Source organism: Melitaea cinxia, chromosome 23 (assembly GCF_905220565.1).
Source record: "Melitaea cinxia chromosome 23, ilMelCinx1.1, whole genome shotgun sequence".
Taxonomy (NCBI): domain Eukaryota; kingdom Metazoa; phylum Arthropoda; class Insecta; order Lepidoptera; family Nymphalidae; genus Melitaea; species Melitaea cinxia.
Window position 1 is genome coordinate 2537933 of NC_059416.1, and position 19022 is coordinate 2556954.

The 19022-nt window shown below is 34.6% G+C and overlaps 1 protein-coding gene across 1 annotated transcript in view; it reads left to right on the forward strand.

Annotated features, from left to right (window-relative positions):
• LOC123664931 (G protein-coupled receptor kinase 2) overlaps positions 1-19022 on the forward strand; it is a 98235-nt gene that overhangs the window by 14886 nt on the left and 64327 nt on the right. The window contains exon 2 of the mRNA XM_045599299.1: positions 16592-16687. Within this exon, the coding sequence (XP_045455255.1) occupies positions 16592-16687 (96 nt within the window). The remainder of the gene's footprint in view (positions 1-16591; positions 16688-19022) is intronic.

Consider the following 19022-nt stretch of genomic DNA (forward strand, 5'->3'; position numbering starts at 1 on the left):
GCTGTCGGATTGCCTATAAAATAAATAAATAAATGAATATTTGATGCTGCGATGGTAGCGCAGTCTACCGGATCCAATGTAAAACATTCCAAAATTAACAACTACTTATAAATGAAAAATTAGTTAAATAAACATTTTCGAGTGGACCAAATTGTAAATCACACAAAAAAGTTCTACAAAATTGGTCCAGCCGTCTAGGAGGAGTTCAGTGACATACACACGCACACAAGAAATATATATATATATATATATATATATATATATATATATATATATATATATATATATATATATATATATATATATATATTTCTTGTGTGTGCGTGTATATATATATCAAAAAAATATATCTGTTGGATACCGTCATCCGTTAAAATAGCCTCGATAAACACAACTCAAACTTAGATAGATATTAAAAAAAAAAACTAAAATTCAGGTGGCTCAGTATTCTTTTATTACTTTTTATGTAATAATATAGTTAATATGTTTTTTGTTGCTTATCGCTTTCAAAGGTTAGGGGAACTGTCATGAAGCACTCGAGATAAAATCGTTTAAACGCATTATGTCACATGTTTCGGATGAAAACAAAATAGGCGAGGTCGTTGACCTTCACGCAATGACGTTAGAATATTGTGTAATGTTTTGTGACTGTATGTTTTATCAGTATTTAACTTTTAAAATATCATCATTTCTAATTTATTTTTAGCATCGGATGACGTCTAGCTTAGCTAGCAACTTTACCAGGCAGTTACAGGATTGTCAATCTTGTAGTCTTGTGGGGGAGGGGGAAAAACTAGGGAATGAAACTCTTCCAATTTGGCAACCATTTTCGTTTATGTTTTAAGTTAAAGCTAAAATAAATAAGTTATTTTATTTTACTAGTGTATCAGGAAAAAAAGGTAAAATAGGGGAACACATGAGTAGAGTAATGGTCGATAGTTTATTAAGAAGTTCCTCAAGGTTCGGCTAGGTGTCACAAGTCGTGGTCGCAGGGAAACTGTAGGACTTATAGTATGAATGGGTAGTTCAAATATAATAATTGTAGTTATTATATAAAAACTGAAACGTGGAGGGGGGTGCAGAAAAACGGTATGGCGCGTTACATGGAGAGGAGGGAGGGTCAAAAATCTTCAAAAATGTGTTACGTAATACTTTATCGCTCCTAAACATTAAATCGCCTGTAGGATAAGCGTAATTGAAGATGTTTAACAAAATGCATGGGCATTTTATACGGGCATGTTTTTTTTTTTGAGGAAATCCTTAAGATCCTTAAGAAACGATGTGTGTGATTTTTTTTATACAACTAGGTCGGCAAACAAACGTACGGCTCACCTGATAGTAACCGATTACTGTAGGTTATAGATGCCTGCAACACCAGAAGCATTGCAAGCGCGTTGCCGACCCTACCCCCCAATCCCTCCAAGAGCTCTGGTCACCTTGCTCACCAACAGGAACACAACACTGCATGAAAACGGTAATATTTAGCTGTCATCTTCTGTAAGGTCGAGGTACTACTACAGTCGGGCAGCTCCATATTTTGAGCGGGAAATTTCCTGCTTAGCCCTACCTCAGTTGAAAAAAAAGTAGTTAGTAAAATCGTGTCACACGGATACGAGGACGGCGTGACGTTTTACCACGCAACGTCTCTTTTTTTGTATATGTATCACTCATCATTATCATCATTTCAGCCTATTGTAGTCCACTGCTGGGCATAGGCCTCCACAAGTTCGCGCCAAACATGGCGCGAACTCATGTGTTTTGCCATTAGTTACCAGCAGTTGAATGGTTATCCCGCCATCGGTCGGTCTTGTTCCAAGGTGGTAGTGTCACTGTGTTATCCCTTAGTCGCCTCTTACGACATCCACGGGAAGAAAGGGAGTGGCTATATTCTATACTGCCGTAACCACACAGCATATTATTCGGTATAAAATTATATTAATTATAAAGATGTGTATGATGTGTGGTGCAAGAGACATAATGATTGTTAGTTTTTTTTAAATAGTAAACTCGGAGTTTATTGCCGATTCTTCTGGATAGAATTTTCATTTCGAAACAGTTGTAGCTTAAATAAAATTTAGATTAATTAAAAAAAATAAACTTATTGAATTCATTTATTTATGAAGCCTTTTAATTAATTTTAATTTTTAAATGACGATTGAATTGCTTTCTTAAACTTAATTAATTGCTAACTTAAACTTAATTGATTGAATAAGGAGATTTTTAATTTTGTTTTAACTGTTTGGTGTTACTTCTACTATTATGTATTACTTTGCAGTGAAGATAATAACAGTTTATCAGCTGCTAGCGACCCGCCCCATGGCGAATTGCACGGGTGCAACGTTGATACTGAATATAAAATATAAAATAGATATTTGCCTTTGTAAGCGCAAAAAATGTGTTTATTTACGACATCACATTAGAAACCTTTAAAACTATCAGTGTTCCTCTACTATGTTATGTATGTATTATACATATAAACCTTCCTCTGGAATCACTCCATTTACTAAAGAAAACCGCATCAAGATCCGTTGCGTATAGTTTTAAAGATCTAAGCGTACAGATAGCGGGAAGGTTTTTGTTTTATACTATGTAATAATAGTTTATTTATTTATTCATAAAACCAACAGCTTATACATACTATTCTTATCATAAAGCATACAAGAAATAATATAGCCAATAACAGGTTTCCCTGAAGTTAACAAATTGGTATTATTGAGATATCGTTGACAAAAAAGATAAAGAAAACAACAGTCACAATCAGTACATTCCGATACACAAAAAATGGCTATAAGAGAATTTTGATGATAGTGATAGATAGATAGTATTATGTCGTTTTTAAATGTAGGCACTATTGAAAAAAAAAACTATTGTGCCTTAGACCACACGACTGAAATAAAATTTCTTTAGTTCCATGTATGTGATGATATGAGAGAAAGAGAACCCACAGCTCCAGAGACCACACCTCTCTCTTACCCCTACAGCAATATACGAAACGTAACTCTCTCTATCTTCACTAACTTACATCTCCCACTCAACTTCCGTTCGCCTCGCCCGATCACACTTTTCGTAACTCTCTTCATGCATTCACCAGCTTACTCTCCAATTCAAGCGTGCGTAAAGTAAAAAAAATACATTTCTGTCTACACTGTAGTAATGATAACAACGGAGATTTGATTAACCAAAAAGACCAAGATAATCTTGTATAATTAGAAAAAGTAATCTATCTATACATATAAATAAATCTGGATCGCCGAAATTTATATACGCGCATACCTATACCTTCCGAACGACTGAACCGAAGCGGATAAGTTCTAATAATTTAAGCATTCGTTATTGCCAAGACAAGGTTCGTTAAAGAAGAGAATTTTATAAAAAAAAAGTGTGTGTACTTATGTACGCACGTAGGAAGTTATACTTCATTCATTGGCTAGCTAACTTCACGTTGCTAACTTCTTCGTTGATTAACTAACTTCAGCGTGTGGGTTTTTTCGCGACGGTGAGCGCGCGTATCGTAAAAATTTACTCTTACCATTTTCCCGCCAAAAGAAGTATAACTTACATACATACATACATACATATAATCACGCGTCTTTCCCGTAGGGGTAGGCAGAGACCACTTCTTTCCACTTGCTACGATCCTTAAATACTTCTTTCGCTTCGTCCACTTTCATTATTCCCTTCATACATGCTCCTCGGTTTAGGGTACTCTTGACCTGGCCTTTTTCAAGACGTCTACCCCTTCCAACCAAAAAAAAGTATAAGTTCAATAATAAAATAGCTATTTCTATAAATACGTCCTCCTCCTAAACATGTAAATGAAAGATAAATAAGTGAATTGATTAAGTAATTAGCTAAGCGCAGCGATAAGCGTGAACTAGATCAATTAAAGTTCGCGGCGCCGTCTAGTTTTATGTAGTCTCTAACGGTATATTAGTATTTTTAACCGACTTGCAAAAAAGGGAGAGGTTCTCAATTCGACTGTATTTTGATGTGCTTTTATGTGTGTCGATGATTCTTTTTAATCGAAAGCTGGTGCTTATAGTGTTGTCTCGTATAAATTTATTTATTTATACTTTTTATTGTACACCTCAATTAGATTTTAAACATGTAAACATTGAGGAAAGAATTTAGCCACCCCCTCTCTTCCCGTGGGTGTCGTAAGAGGCGACTAAGGGATAACAATGTTCCACAACCACCTTGGAACTTAAGAAGCAGACCGGTGGCGGGATAACCATCGAATTGCTGCCTTTGAAATACACAGGCCGAAGACGGGCAGCAGCGTCTTCGGTGCGACAAAGTCAGTACTGCGGTCACCAACCCGCCTGCCCAGCGTGGTGACTATGGGTAAAACACATGAGTTCACGTTATTTTTGGCGTAAACTTGTGGAGGCCTATGTCCAGCAGTGGACTGTATAGGCTGTAATGATTGATTGATGATTGTTTGAAACATTGAGGCGAACGGAAATTGAGAGGGAGATGGAGAGATGGATTAGATGGAGCTAAAAAAGTTTTACTTCAGTCGTGTGGTCTAATACCTCAATTCCTCGCTTATACGATGTTGGTATTGAGTGTTACATATACTACTGTATCGTATGTATCTATGTACTGAATGAATATCCTCTCATTGTAAGATATTAAAAACATTCACGATGTTTTGGTGTTACAATACGCGCTTTATTGTTTATATTTCGTGAATGTATCGATTTTCTTTTAACTTTCTTGAACAAAAACCTTGTTCTGACAGCAACGAACACAGAAAAAAAAATACAAAATTTGATGCAGTCATTCATAAGATTTACGTGTAGGTACTCATACATACATTTTTGCAGATTCATTTAATAATTTTCATAAATGGAAATAAAAATCTTTAACATCCACATACTGTTATCTGTTCCTAAAGTATGCAACTTAATGCTTGTGTTACAGGTAACAGCCGACTAATATTGCTACTTTTTTTCGATAAATATACATCTAAATAATACATATAAATAATTATGTATATTACGACTAGAGTCAGGCGGAAATCGAACGTACAACCCGCGGAGCAGTAAGTAGGGCCACTACAAGCTGTGTCAACTGGCTAGTTACGTAATATTTATTACGGAGGTAGAACAGCTTCAAACCTCAAAATTTCCCGTCTGACGCTCATCATAGTAATAAAACCCCAAAAATAGTTTCCAAAGCTTCGTTTATTAAACTGACAGCGTAACGACGTCCCAGAGAGGCCCGCACTGTCCAGTGGCTGAAGCCCGAATGATTACAGCACTTTTTTTTCGTAATGTGTTTATTGGTTCTAGCGGCCTTGACAGCGTCACCGGGTGGGATGGCCGGGTACTGAGATCCACCCTTGAAAGAAAAAGGGGAGCCCTTCAGGAGAGCTCGGGATGTCCGTTCGTTCTGTTACAGCACACTGAGTCTGATCGTATTTATACACTTCACATACGTTACAAGTTAAACATTTCAATAAATGAAATGCGAATTACCTACAATTTCATGTTTTAAGGAAAAGTAATAATTTTTACATTGTAATAATCAATCAACAGCTACTGAAGTAATTATATATAATAGAATATTGATGGACTTTCGTTATTGTGCCTACTTTTACTTTTAATTTTGCATTGTCTATTCGACAATGAAGTTAAATTAGTTGTTAATTTATAGTACATTTGATGGGTGATTTTAAAGTTTAATGGTAACAGATGTGGCAATTTTCCAACTAATACAATACCACAATACAGCTAACAATCTCCACCTGTCGTCAACGGTAGTTTTCGTTATATACGTTCACTTTTTGGAATTCACTTTAAAATACGTTTTAATACGTCTAGAAATACTGTAAAATTGTAAATGGTGAGAGGATTGTTGTTTTTCTATTTGTATGTTGTATTTTGTTGTTTTTTATTTGTTTATACAACTAGGTCGAAAAACAAGCGTACGGTTCACCTGATGGTAAGCGATTACCGTAGCTTATGAAAGTTTTCAACTCTACCTCCAAATCCCCCAGAAGCTCTGGTCTCCTTTCTCACCACAGGAATACAACACTGCGTGAGAGCAGTATTACTTAGCCGCCATCTTCTTTAATGTCGAGGTACCCCAGTATAATACCCCAGGCCCAGCTTCCGGGATGTTGAAGATTTTGAGCAGGATATTTCCTGCCGTGCCCTACTTTAGTTAATATAAGTAGTTATAATAGTGTTTTGTTGAAATAGAGTCAAAAGTATGAAAAACAAATGCCTACTTACCTAAGCAACCCGTAAGTCCGGTAGAATCAAGTGTTCATAGTGACCGTGGAAGATTATAAACTTACTTTGCCAGATGAAAATTGTCTATGTTAGTCAATTTCAAGTAAATAAAAAATTAAGTGATAGTATTATGTAAAAAAAAAAACTGTAACATTTATATTCCGATCACACAATCACAACACAATAATGGAATATTTTTGTCAAATATATAAATAGTATAAATATAATGTATAAAAATATCCTGTACGTATGTTAACAATATATGATATATTAAAGAAACGATATACCTAAGGTTACTGATATGAAACAATATAGGAAGTGAAATCGGGTGGAACAGTAACGCTGACGAGTGACGTGGTCTGCCTTGAGAGCGACTTCTTACCGCGCCACGTCCCTCGCTGTATGAAAGAATTATTCCTCTTTAAATTATTTAAAAAATGTCCGCGACAGTATATATATCTTTTAAGATTGACTCACTATAACCTTTTTATGGTAATCAAATTTGGTCGAAATTCGTGCATTAATGCAATTATTTGCCAAAGAATTTTATCAACATATTGTTAATCCTTATCCAAATAAATGTATTGTTGATTAATAGTATTTAATTGTAAACAAAATTGTCCTTGACATCACTTCATTTCAATTAACATCTTAGAAGATAATACAGTTTTAAAATCACTGCGCAACAAAATTAACACGCACGCATGATGCGAAAGACAAGACGCTACGCTGGCCGGCGGGCGAGGGGGAGGTAGGAGATAGGGAGGGGGGAGCATAGTTATATACACATCTATTGATAATGTAATGGATCAAGAAGATGCGGTCCATTACCCACGGGAGTTTCTTAATTCTTTGAGTGGCCTTCCCCCACCTGCCATCAAATTAAACATAGGTGCCCCAATAATTTTACTTAGAAATATCAAACCACCAAATTTATGTAACGGGACCCGACTTCAAGTCAAATTTCTACGCAACAACGTGATCGTAGTAATAGTTTTGATTGGTACAGCAGTTGGCCAAACAGTGCTTATACGTCGCATCCCAATGATTCCAAATGATTTACCTTTTAATTTTAAAAGAATCCAATTTCCCGTTAAGTTATCTTTTGCCGTAACAATTAAAAAATCACAGGGGCAAACATTTAAATATGTAGGAATCGATTTACGTCAAGACTGCTTTTCACACGGCCAACTATATGTCGCGTTGTCAAGATTGGGTTGCGGCGAAAATCAGTATGTTTTTCTGCCACAAGAAAATAAAACTAAAAATATCATTTACGCAGAAGTGCTTTAAAATATATTCCTTTAAAAACTTCTTAATTGCGATCATAATAACTGAAATTGACGCGGACGAAGTCGCGGGCAACAGCTAGTATATTGTAAATGTACAGACCGCGATCCGTTACATTTTTATTATACGTATTGATTGATATCGCGATAATTGTTCTTATTAAGTAAACTTCAGTCATGCGTCACAGCTGACGCACACTTTTCTAATTATTAAAATTATTTAAAATGTATTTATATAATATACCAGCTGACGTGACGAACTTCGTACTGCCATATTTTTTTAATTTTGCGATAAAAATATCGCGGTCAATAGTCGAAATAAAATACTGCCTATATTTTAAGTTAGACTATAGATACATATCTGTGCTTGCTTGCTTGCTTTAGTCTGTGATATCCCTGCTGGGCATAGGCCTCTTTCTCCATGTAGAAGGATTATCTTAATCCAAATAGAAATTAATAATATTTAGAAGATTGAAATGGCACTATTTTGTCATAAAATGAACACAGTCGAATAGTATAAATGAAATAAACAATGACCTTACAACTAAGTAGTAAACATTTAAATAAATTAATTCATTCATTTAGATTAATGCTTCCACTAGTGCCAAAAAAGTACGAAAGATTTCGCCAATGTCACGTAGAATGGAAAAGACACGAAGGAGATTAGTGCAAATTAGTCTTTATAAAAATGAACCAAATAAAAAAAAAAAAACATTGTGACCATGGGCGTATCCAAAATATTGTAAAGGGTGGGAAGAATCAAATAAATTTAAAAATTAAATAAGTACATACGTAGTAGGTTTTTTTTACCCTCACTTGATACATTATTTTAATAATAGCCTAAAACTAACCTAACCTAAAAATTATGTTATTTTAGCTGAGGTAAGGGTACAGCAGGAAATTTCCTGCTCAAAATATGGAGCAGCCAGACTGGGGTAGTACCTCGACTTACAGAAGATCACAGCTAAATAATACTGTTTACAATAGGCCTGCACTGTGTCTTAGATATACGAACTGGCTATGAGAGAAAGAGAGAAAAAAATGTGTACTCGCATATCTCTCTTGCTCCGTTCGCCTCGCTCGATCACACTTTTAGTAACTCTCTCGTTACGCATTCACCACCTCACTCCCCAAATCAACCATACGTAAAGAAGTTATACTTCAAAAGGAAAAATCCAATCGCAGTCGTTGATAATTCAGTTATGCGCATACAGACTTTTCTACAATTAATTTTATCTAATATATAAATATCTCGTGTTGCGGTGTTTGTAGTTAAACTTCTCCGAAACGGCTTGACCGATTCTCATGAAATTTTGTGTGCATATTGGGTAGGTCTGAAAATCGAACAACATCTATTTTTCATCCCCCTAAATGTTAAGGGTAGTCCACCCCATTTTTTTTTTTAAATTTTTATATAAATATTTATTTTTTACTTTATTATGATTTGGCGTTGAAAAATACATACAACCCTAAATTTTCACCCTTCTACCACCAACCCCTATTTTTAAATAGCGTTTAGCGGCAAGACAACTTTTGCCGAGTCAGCTAGTTAAAAATACTAATTTAAATATAGAAATAAAGAATCTTAGAGCTCACTTAGTTTTCGGATATCATTAAAGAAACGTTATATCAGCAATAAAAGATAAAGGTATTACGAGATTATGTTTATCTTAAGCTGTAAATAATCGCATGCTATCTTTATAATTAATATATTATGTCAATCAATCACTTTTTACGAGATTGTGTTGCTAAATAGAAAATGATCTAGACCGGACTGGATTGAATTGGCTTAAATCGGCTTACGGATATGAAATTTCGGATATTTAATATTTGGGCAACGGTTACGAATATTATTTTGACTTATCCGTTAGTTTCAGATAGTACGGCATTATAGTTTCAAGGAATTTCCAAAATAATATATGAATGCGTGATATTTGACTTCATTTAATACTTGAATTGTTTTATCATCCGCTAAAACAAGCCTTTAAGGCCTGTTTCATTTTAAATATACCAAAAATGTAAGATTCATAGGCTTAAGTTGCAAATAGAAATATCTGGTAGATAAATTTTAGTTTGATGGTAAAAAGGAAAAATATATTAAACTTTTGTCTGTTGGATACTGTCATACGTTAGATAACTTTATCGGCAACGTTTGAAACAGGATATCAAAATTTTAGTTAGTAAATTAAATGTAAATAAATAAATTTAATACCTTTTTATATATATCAAGTAACGCCGAGTTGCACGAAAAGAAATTAAAATTTAAGATTAAATTAGTTTAATCTTTACTTAAATTTTAATTTTGTTTCGTGCAACTCGGCGTTAGTGAATTAAATATTCTGCTTTTTTTTAGCTAGTTTTCTGTACCCTACTCTTAAACCGATTTTGTTTACATTTTTTATTGAAGTGAAAACTTCTTTTGACGCACATTTTTTCGTAAGTAGTAAGTTAGGCTAATTCGTCACGCTCTGAGGTGAAATGCTTGATCGGGAGAACTCGGGACTGCCGAGTGTACTCAAGCGAGAAAGATAAAGACAGCTGGTCTTCGCTGCTGAACGGTGAGAGGCTCGATCGGGTGAACTCGGGACAGCCGAGTGTATCCGAGCCAGAGAGATACAGTCAGTTGCTCTTCGATGTTGTGTCGCTGTTTCGTATATTCAAAACATAGATATAGTAAAAAAAAGTAGATAATGCGCGGCCTTTGTTGTTAGTGAAGCCACAAAACTCGGCTCCTTCAAGTAAATACACGCGCTCACGCACACATATGCATCAAACTACGCTCATTTGCGTTAGTATGTCACGAGGCTTCATACAGTAACTTTGCTTATAAAATGCCGTCTTGTGTGATTAAATGGTGCAAAAACAATACCAAAGTAAACAAAAAATCTGAAGGAATATCGTTTCACACGTAAGTACATATAAAACTTTAAATTTATTGTTATTCCAAAATAATAATGAGGTTATTCGGAACTTATAATTTCAATGTCACGAAATGACGTACCACGGAAGTGTTGCCAGTAGTTCTTTTTTTCAATACCCCAAAATGTAGGTAAGTAAATTGTACGCAATCAGAAAAATAATGAAGTAAAAAGTAGACATAGTTATTGTTTTTTTTTCTCGTGTTATTTTATGTTACATAACTTGAAAATAAAAAAATCAAAATATATTTATGTATTATTAACTCGTTTGTTTTATGTTTTAACTTTTTACAATGTTTGAGTAAACTAGGTACCCATATTTTACTATCAAATTTCATGGTTTTAGGTTTCCAAGGAATATTTTAATAAGAGGTGAATGGGTAGCGGCTGTAAGGCTGAGAAAATGACCACGATTATGCTGGCCATGCGCATAAAGTCAATTTAATACGATTAGTGATTGAAAAATATTTGAACATAAGACTACATCATATTAGTAAAATGCAAACAATGACGATGACTCTGAGTTCTAAGCGACAAAAATTTAAAAAACTTATACAACATAAAGGATTCTAGGTTTAAGAAAAATAGTTAAAAAAAAAAACCGACTGCAAACTGAAAAGAGATAAACAGAGGGGATAAGAAGTGTCCATTCATACGATTATCTTACGAATATATTTTTTTATTATTCTACCGATTTTTTGTTTTATTTTTAGTAAATTTATTTAAAACTATAAACAGGTTTTTATTTTCACATACCCATTTTACCTATATTAAATTAATTGTTTAATAAAAATTTTAGAGACTTTTTTTAAAAGGTGTCAACACTTCACTCACTCACACATCTTTAAAAAAGTGGCTTCAGTTTTCTGTTCTAGGTGCGTTATCTACCTTTTTTTACTTGATCTATGATTCAAAATGAAGTTTTCACTTCTGCCGTGCGGTATTAAACACAGTACGCTCGATTTTTTTTCTTATTAAAATATAGTATCATCAACAAATGTCACATTTTATTAATACACAACAAAAATACTTCAATTCAAATCATATTAATGATAACGATGCCGCTGAGACGGCCTCTTGGGTCAACAATGATTAAAAAAAGTTACTTACAATCGATTTGCGACAATTTAACAACTTCATAACGTCTCTGGCTAATTTCAAAAGTTATTGCTTCGTGATATGTCAAGTTGGCAACACTATATCAAAATGATTGACGTGAACCTTAAAAACCTCTTATGGTATAATTACGTTTGCCGTTTTAGTTCATTTTTTCACGTTTTATTTCTAAAATTGCCAGCCTGCGAGGAAAAATTATTAAAACGTTCGAAATGGTGTGATTTGATGCGGTGCGACAGTTAAGGAACTTTAATTACTGTATTAACTTCTTATATGGTTTTAAAATGTTATTTATACGCCTGGCGAACTTAGTTAAGTCTCAATTCGATCGATCGCTGGAAGTTTCACACGGTAGACGAAAACGCAGCGTTGAAAAATTCTTTATTAAATTGGACTATTTAACTTAAATGCACGATCGCCTATTAATCTTGAGTAGGCAAATACTTGTTTTAGGTAACAGCCAGCAGAAATAAATGTTAATCACATTTAAATAAGTGTTACATTCGGACTCGTGAGCTTTAAGTAAGCTTTAACTAATATAAAGAAAAAATAATTCATTCAAAATAACTAATAATTTTGCACCCAAATACAAAATAGTGAATCGTTTGCAAAAGGCGTTTTAATTGTTGATAAAGCGATCTCTTCCAGGTAACCTTTTTAGCAGGGTGTGGGAAGTAAGCGCAAAATTTTATATAAAGAGAATACGTAGGTATATTTTTTCCGTTAAAAAATATAAAAATTTCATCAACTTGTCGGTATAAAAGACAGTGCAACGTCTTCTTGGTCAGCTAGTTTTTAAATTAAATTACGCTAGGTTTAATTAAGCGGTAAAGTTTCGCTCGTGTGAAGCGACTTAAATAGATTTAGCGGTAAATCGCGTTCCAGTTGTGAGTCGCGCTTGATCCAGTTCTTATTACGATTTATTTCAACTAAGTCTAAAAGCCTTGCGTAACCTCAATTGCGACTAAAAACTCTTCTGAAAACTTTTAAAGTAAGCCAAGCAATTTTCACTAAAAATTGTGATTAATGCAAGGGGCTCACTAACTTTTGCAATTCATGGCGTTTTTACAATTTTAATACGTTTGAGGTAGGCCATAGCAAGAAACCTTGCTCAAAATTTGGATCAGCTAGGTTGGAAAAGAACGTCAATCTCAAAGAAGATCGATTTACAACGGTTACAGCCATGGATTGTACCTGTTGCGTCGGCGGTTGCTGGTTCGAACCCCGCACACGGCAAACATTTGTATAGGCCATACAGGTGTTTGCCATGGTCTGGGTGTTTGTGCAGTCCTTGTGGGTCTCGGCACCGTGCCTCGGAGAGCACGTTAAGCCGTCGGTCCCGGTTGTTATCATGTACACCTGATAGCGATCGTTACTCATAGTAGGGAATATATCCGCCAACCCGCATTGGAGCAGCGTGGTGGATTAAGCTCTGATCCTTCTCCTACATGGGGAAAGAGGCCTATGCCCAGTAGTGGGATATTACAGGCTGAAGCAAAGAAGATCACAGCTAAATAAAGCTGCACTCAAGTAGTGTTGTGTTTCTGCTGTAAGTAAGATAGCCATAGCTCCTATCATTGGACGAGTCAGCAACGCGGTTGCAGTGGTTCTGGTCTTGCTGGCGTCTATAGGCTACGGTAATCACTTACCATAAAGCGGACCATACGCTTGAATGCAACCCTTATTATATAAAGATATATATATATATATATATATATATATATATATATATATATATATATATATATATATATATATATATATATATATATATATATATATATATATATATATATATATATCAGTTTTAGAACCCAAAACTTTAAAACTTTCTAGTGACTACTACTTGTATCAAAACTCCTGATAGCTATCTAAATCACTAGGTGTAAGGAGTGAGTACTCTTCGTCATCGAATATCTAATAGGGTTTACGTGATTACACATGCAAGCAAGTACTCTAATGACTGTTAGAAGGGTTCAGAATGCATTTCAAAGGACCCTGCATTTTCATACTTGATGACGGCACGTGACCGCTTACGTGGATCTGCTTTTAATTATAAAGTGAGGCAGTATGAGGTTTCTAACTAGTATAATCTTATCTTCAGTGAAACATTTCTGGGCTAAATAAGTAATTGACTAGCTTGTTGGCGCAGTTTATAGTGACCCTGCTTTCTGCTCCGGGAGTTATGGGTTCGATTCCCACCCTCTGGGGTAAGGGGGAGTCTGGGTGTAATTTATATATTTATATATGTATTATACGTATGTTTATCGAAAAAAAAAAAAATGTAGCTATACCAGTCGGCTGTTATCTATAACACAAAGCATTAAGTTGCTTACTTTAGGAACAGACGACCGTGTGTGTAATGGGTAGATATTTATTATTATTTATTATATAATTATTTACTAGCTGTGCCACGGAGTTTCATTCATGTAAAGGGTCATTCAAGTATTACGTAAGCAGAATTTTACTAATTTTTAATCCCCTCCTCCCCTATGCTTACGTAAACATTGCTGGCGTAACCACCATCTAGACCCCCCCGGCCCCATTTCATCAAAAATAAGCAAAACATAGACCCCATCACCACCCTTCGGTGTAAACGTAATACGAAGGACTTCTAATATCCGATCACGTGGGAACGTCAGGATAAAATGTAGCTATATGTATTATTCTTTGTGCCATCCTCTGTTAAATATCGACATCAAGTGTCAACCAAAAATTTTGACTCACTTTTGATTACAATGTCGCAAATGGAAATAGCCTATTCGTGTTTAGAAAATAGTGGTAAGGGCACCCCTTGACTAATCGAGTTATAGTAAATTAAAACGCCGTGTTCAAATAGACCAGTCGAACTTAGCCTTAAGAAATTATTGAAAACGGCACAACAGGGATTATTTTGCTTACTTCCTGGGAATATTTCAACCTTACAAATTACAGTTAAATGTCACTGTTTTCAAGTAGTTTGTGTACCTCTGCTGAGTGATGCAGCCAGGACAAAAGAAGGAAAAGGCAGAAGGAAATACATCGAGATCAGATCGACAACGCGCTTGCAATGCTGCTGGTATTGCAGGCGTTCTTAGGCTACAGTATAAGCTTACTATCAGGGAGATCAAATTATATCCTTCAAATTATAAAAAAAAAACAAAATCTTTATATATAAAAATAAATGTTTGTCTGTATGTCCTTTATAGAATTTGATCATGTCATGATCTTCAGCAAGGTGTTGTGCATAAGCCCACAAAGGTTTCTGAGTTGGTACGACCAAAAAAAAAAAAGAAAAAAAAGCGTAGCAACGCGTGCAGATACAGCTAGTATATTATAAACAAAGCATATTTAGCAAATTTATTATATTTAATTGCAATAACATAAGCGTTATCTTATTATCCTGTTTTTCTTCTTTAATAAATAACATGTTTAACATTATTATGTATCCGTGTCTGTGTTTTAGGTACAAACTATGCCAACGGGCTCATTTATAAATATGTATTAATAAATGCTAACACTTGTTCTATTTGTAACTATGTTCAATTCCTGTGAAGTTAGACGAAATTGATATTAATTTAAAAGAGTAATGAGGCTGATTTTTACGTGACAACGTCAAATACATCGATGAACGCCGGCTGCATGCACGAAAAGGGATGACTTATTGTAGCGTTGCGCTCATTGCCCCGTTACGCTAATTGTACGCTTGCGCCATATCTATCTCTGTTCCACTCGATTGGCCTATGCGTCCGAGGAGATGTTTTGTTATGACATTAATGACACGTTAAACTATCGTAACACATACACACACAGTTTGTTTGAATAAAAACTTTTTGATTGATCGATGACACTCATTTTTTCTAGTGTCTAAGTCGTAATGTGACTTTTATAGCCTACTAACTGATCCCGCAAACGTTGTTTTGCCATATATATTAACCCTCTTAGTCCCCCCCCCATAACTTAGGGGCATGAAAAATAGATGTTAGCCGATTCTCAGACCTACCCGATATGCACACAAAATCTCATAAAAATCGGTCCAGCCGTTTCGGAGAAGTACGTTAACTAACATTGTGACACGAGAATTTTATATATAAGATGTAACCTTATAGGCAATAAAAAGTCACATAATTGAAATTTACTGAACAATCAATGCTTCGTTTAATCCTAATCTATTTTTTATAGCTTCCAAGACTGTAAGCTTATATGCTATAAAAAGTAAAATAGTGGATATTTAGTTCACATTCATCACTTGTACGAGCTGTAATGGGATTTTTATAGCTTATAAGCCCATAACGATCCTCGATAACGAAGCTAATTAAGCCTGTGATAAGCGCGTTCCAATAAAGAAAGAAACAAAGTAAATTTATCTATTTTATTATACTACTATAGATTTACATTAACTTGAATTATTCCTAGACGCAGTTTTCAGTGACCCATCTTTCTGCTCCGGAGACTGTGGATTCGATTCGCGTTCCAAGTTTGATTGTACTTAAATAAATTTATAAATGTTTTACTTGTGTGTACATCAGTCGACTGTTACCTAAAACGAATAAATAAATAAATGCATTACACTCAACCCCTACTTCTGTGTCGGGGTGCAGTATACACACACAATACACAAGCATAAACGTCCAGACTACGCCAAACATCTGTTTGATCAATACAAATGTATGCCATTGTGATTAAACCCATGACCACCAGTACAGCCTACCAATCAACATAAGAAGAATCGCGCTCACGCGTCGTCATAGGCTAAGTTGACCTTAGGAACAGACGACCGTTTGTGTATGTTAAACATTTTAAAGACAACTACGCATATTCTTAGCATAAACATAGTACATATACACATAATGTAATATTTACAGTACATCTAGCGAATTATAATATAAATTCGTATTTGTCTCATCCGTGTACATTTAAATATATATGTCAAGGAAGCAACTAGCAAAATTACGTTTATATTATATATATATGTAAATAAAACACGTATAATATGTAAAGGAAAATGCAATAATGTAAAATAATAATCTTGTGCGTTTGTCCTCAGGCGGTTCCGATAGCAACAAGGGGAAAAGCAAGAAATGGCGCAAGATACTACAGTTCCCTCACATATCTCAATGTTTAGATATAAAAACAAAAATAGGTGAGTACCCTTTGCGTGTATGTATAGGTTAATATGTATATATTAACTAGGATGGAAAAGATGAACTGATTTTTTTCTAGCCCGTTGGCGCAGTTTGCACTGACTGCTTTCTGTTGGGTTGTGGGTTCGAAGAAAAAATATATAGCCATAGCAGCCGGCTGTTACTTATATATAACACAAGCATTAAGTTGCTTACCATAGGAACAGACGACCGTGAGTGTATTTTATAGATATCATGTTTCAGAAATATTAAATATAATTATTGGGATGTGCAATTTCTTAAGGAAATTGCCCAATGTATTTACCTCAAGAAAAAGCGGGTTTACCCAAAGCAGGTATTTAATACTTAAGGAGACCCCAATCACAATTATGTTATGTAATTTAACTAAAGTTATAAAATTAATATTTTTTATTTTTATATTTTTATATTTGACAGTGTGTAACGTGAGATAAAAGTTTCTAAGCATACAGATACTCAGGAAATAGCCAGTGTTTAAAGTGTACCACAGCCTAAAGTCTTCATCATCCTTTTGTCTTTACAACACAATACGCTTTCCTTTGAACAAGTTATTTCACACCTAGAAGAGTTCAGGAAGCTTTATCGGAATTCAATATAATCCAAATATCCAAGATCTTGGCAATTTTTGTGTAAGACGCAGTATTTGAAATTGTTAGAAAACCGTTGTTTGTTGTTGAAGGATCGAAGGGCCTCCTGGTAAGGTTATCATGCACATAAGCAAGTTACGTCATAGGCTTTAACATAGGCCGTTGGGTCCTGTTCAAGTAATAACAACTTTTATATTACAGTCGCGAATAGAAATATCCCATTAATAAAGTGGTATTCGACGGTAAAAAGAAAAATACATTCTAAGTTTTTATTTGTTCGATACCGCCTTACGCGATAGCTTTACCGGTAATCGGTAAAATAGGACTTAAACCGTTGTCTAACTTTATCAGCACTAAACTTCCTGCTATTTTTTTTGCTGATATGGCCTAGGAAACATCTTCTATTCCATTTGAACTAAATCTAGAACATCCTAGTTGTTATAAAAAAAAGTTATCTCGTGCTTGATGGCGAAAGTCATCTTCATCCCCAAAAACAGGTTAAGGTTGTAATTCTATTCGTTAATTCATTAGCATTAATGGATTCAAACAGTGACGAAAGTGAAGCCAACATACGGTCTAGGAATGCCTACCCGGGCATCCTGGATATCACCCGTAAATGGGTTACCCTGCAGTAGCACGTAGAATGAGGGTGAAATTCTAAAACCTGTGTCCTGATCTACAGTTAAACCTTGACTAAATAAGCTAACGATTTCTCAACCTAAAAGGATAAGAAAACGTCCATTAGTGTACGCTCGACTCTATAAACAAAAAAAACGGACAATTTATAAAAACATAGTTTTGGTCGTTTTGTCAAAGTACCCTCCCTAATAATTCACAGTTGAAACATAACCCGAGTATGAGACTGGTTATTTCTGTACACGTTATAAATGTTAAGCGTTACGAAGTGGCGATGAAAGACGACAGTCGCATAAAATAGGATTAAATTTTATTGATGGTCATACTAGTCTTTATTAATAATAATATACTGTAATTTTAGTAAGTTAGGTTCGCGGTCGTAATATTGCGATGGTTTCTTGGAGTCTACCCAATAGCTTGCCTTGCAAGATTTGTGTCTATGTTCTATTTATTTTTTATTACAAAAATGTATTATTGTGGCACACTAAAACAGCTAAATGTATGCAAATAACGTAAAACGAAATTCAACTAAATTGAATAATCCCTTTTTGTCTTCACCGGAAATTCACCGGCTCATCTAGTTTATTTAAAATTCTAATAAAGCATTATCGCGTTAAATTTGTTTGTTTTCATTATAAATAATATAACTCTAATGTCGTCTTAGTAAGAACCAAAGTCCCAATGTACTCCAAAGAAAGCGAACACACAAAAAAAAAAACAATGACAATATGGCGTTCTATATTCTCTCATTCAAATGTCGAACGCATATTAAGCGTATATGTTATAAGTTATAGATATATGAAAAACCAGATGCGCTCGAGACATTTCTAGTTTTATAAACTCGTTAGTTAACTGTACTGTTTATTGTGGACTAACCGACGCGTGTGGTTTTATATTCGATAGTTATAATGAATTGAAAATATAATAAAAAGACATAAAACTTTACGATTTTCTGCAATCATACTAATGTTGTACATACGAAACATTGTGAGGATGGATGTAGGGATGTTTGTTCATCTTTCATGGAAGAACTATTGAACTGACTGTAATGAAACTTCCATCCAGATAAGACATAGGACACATTTTATCTGGG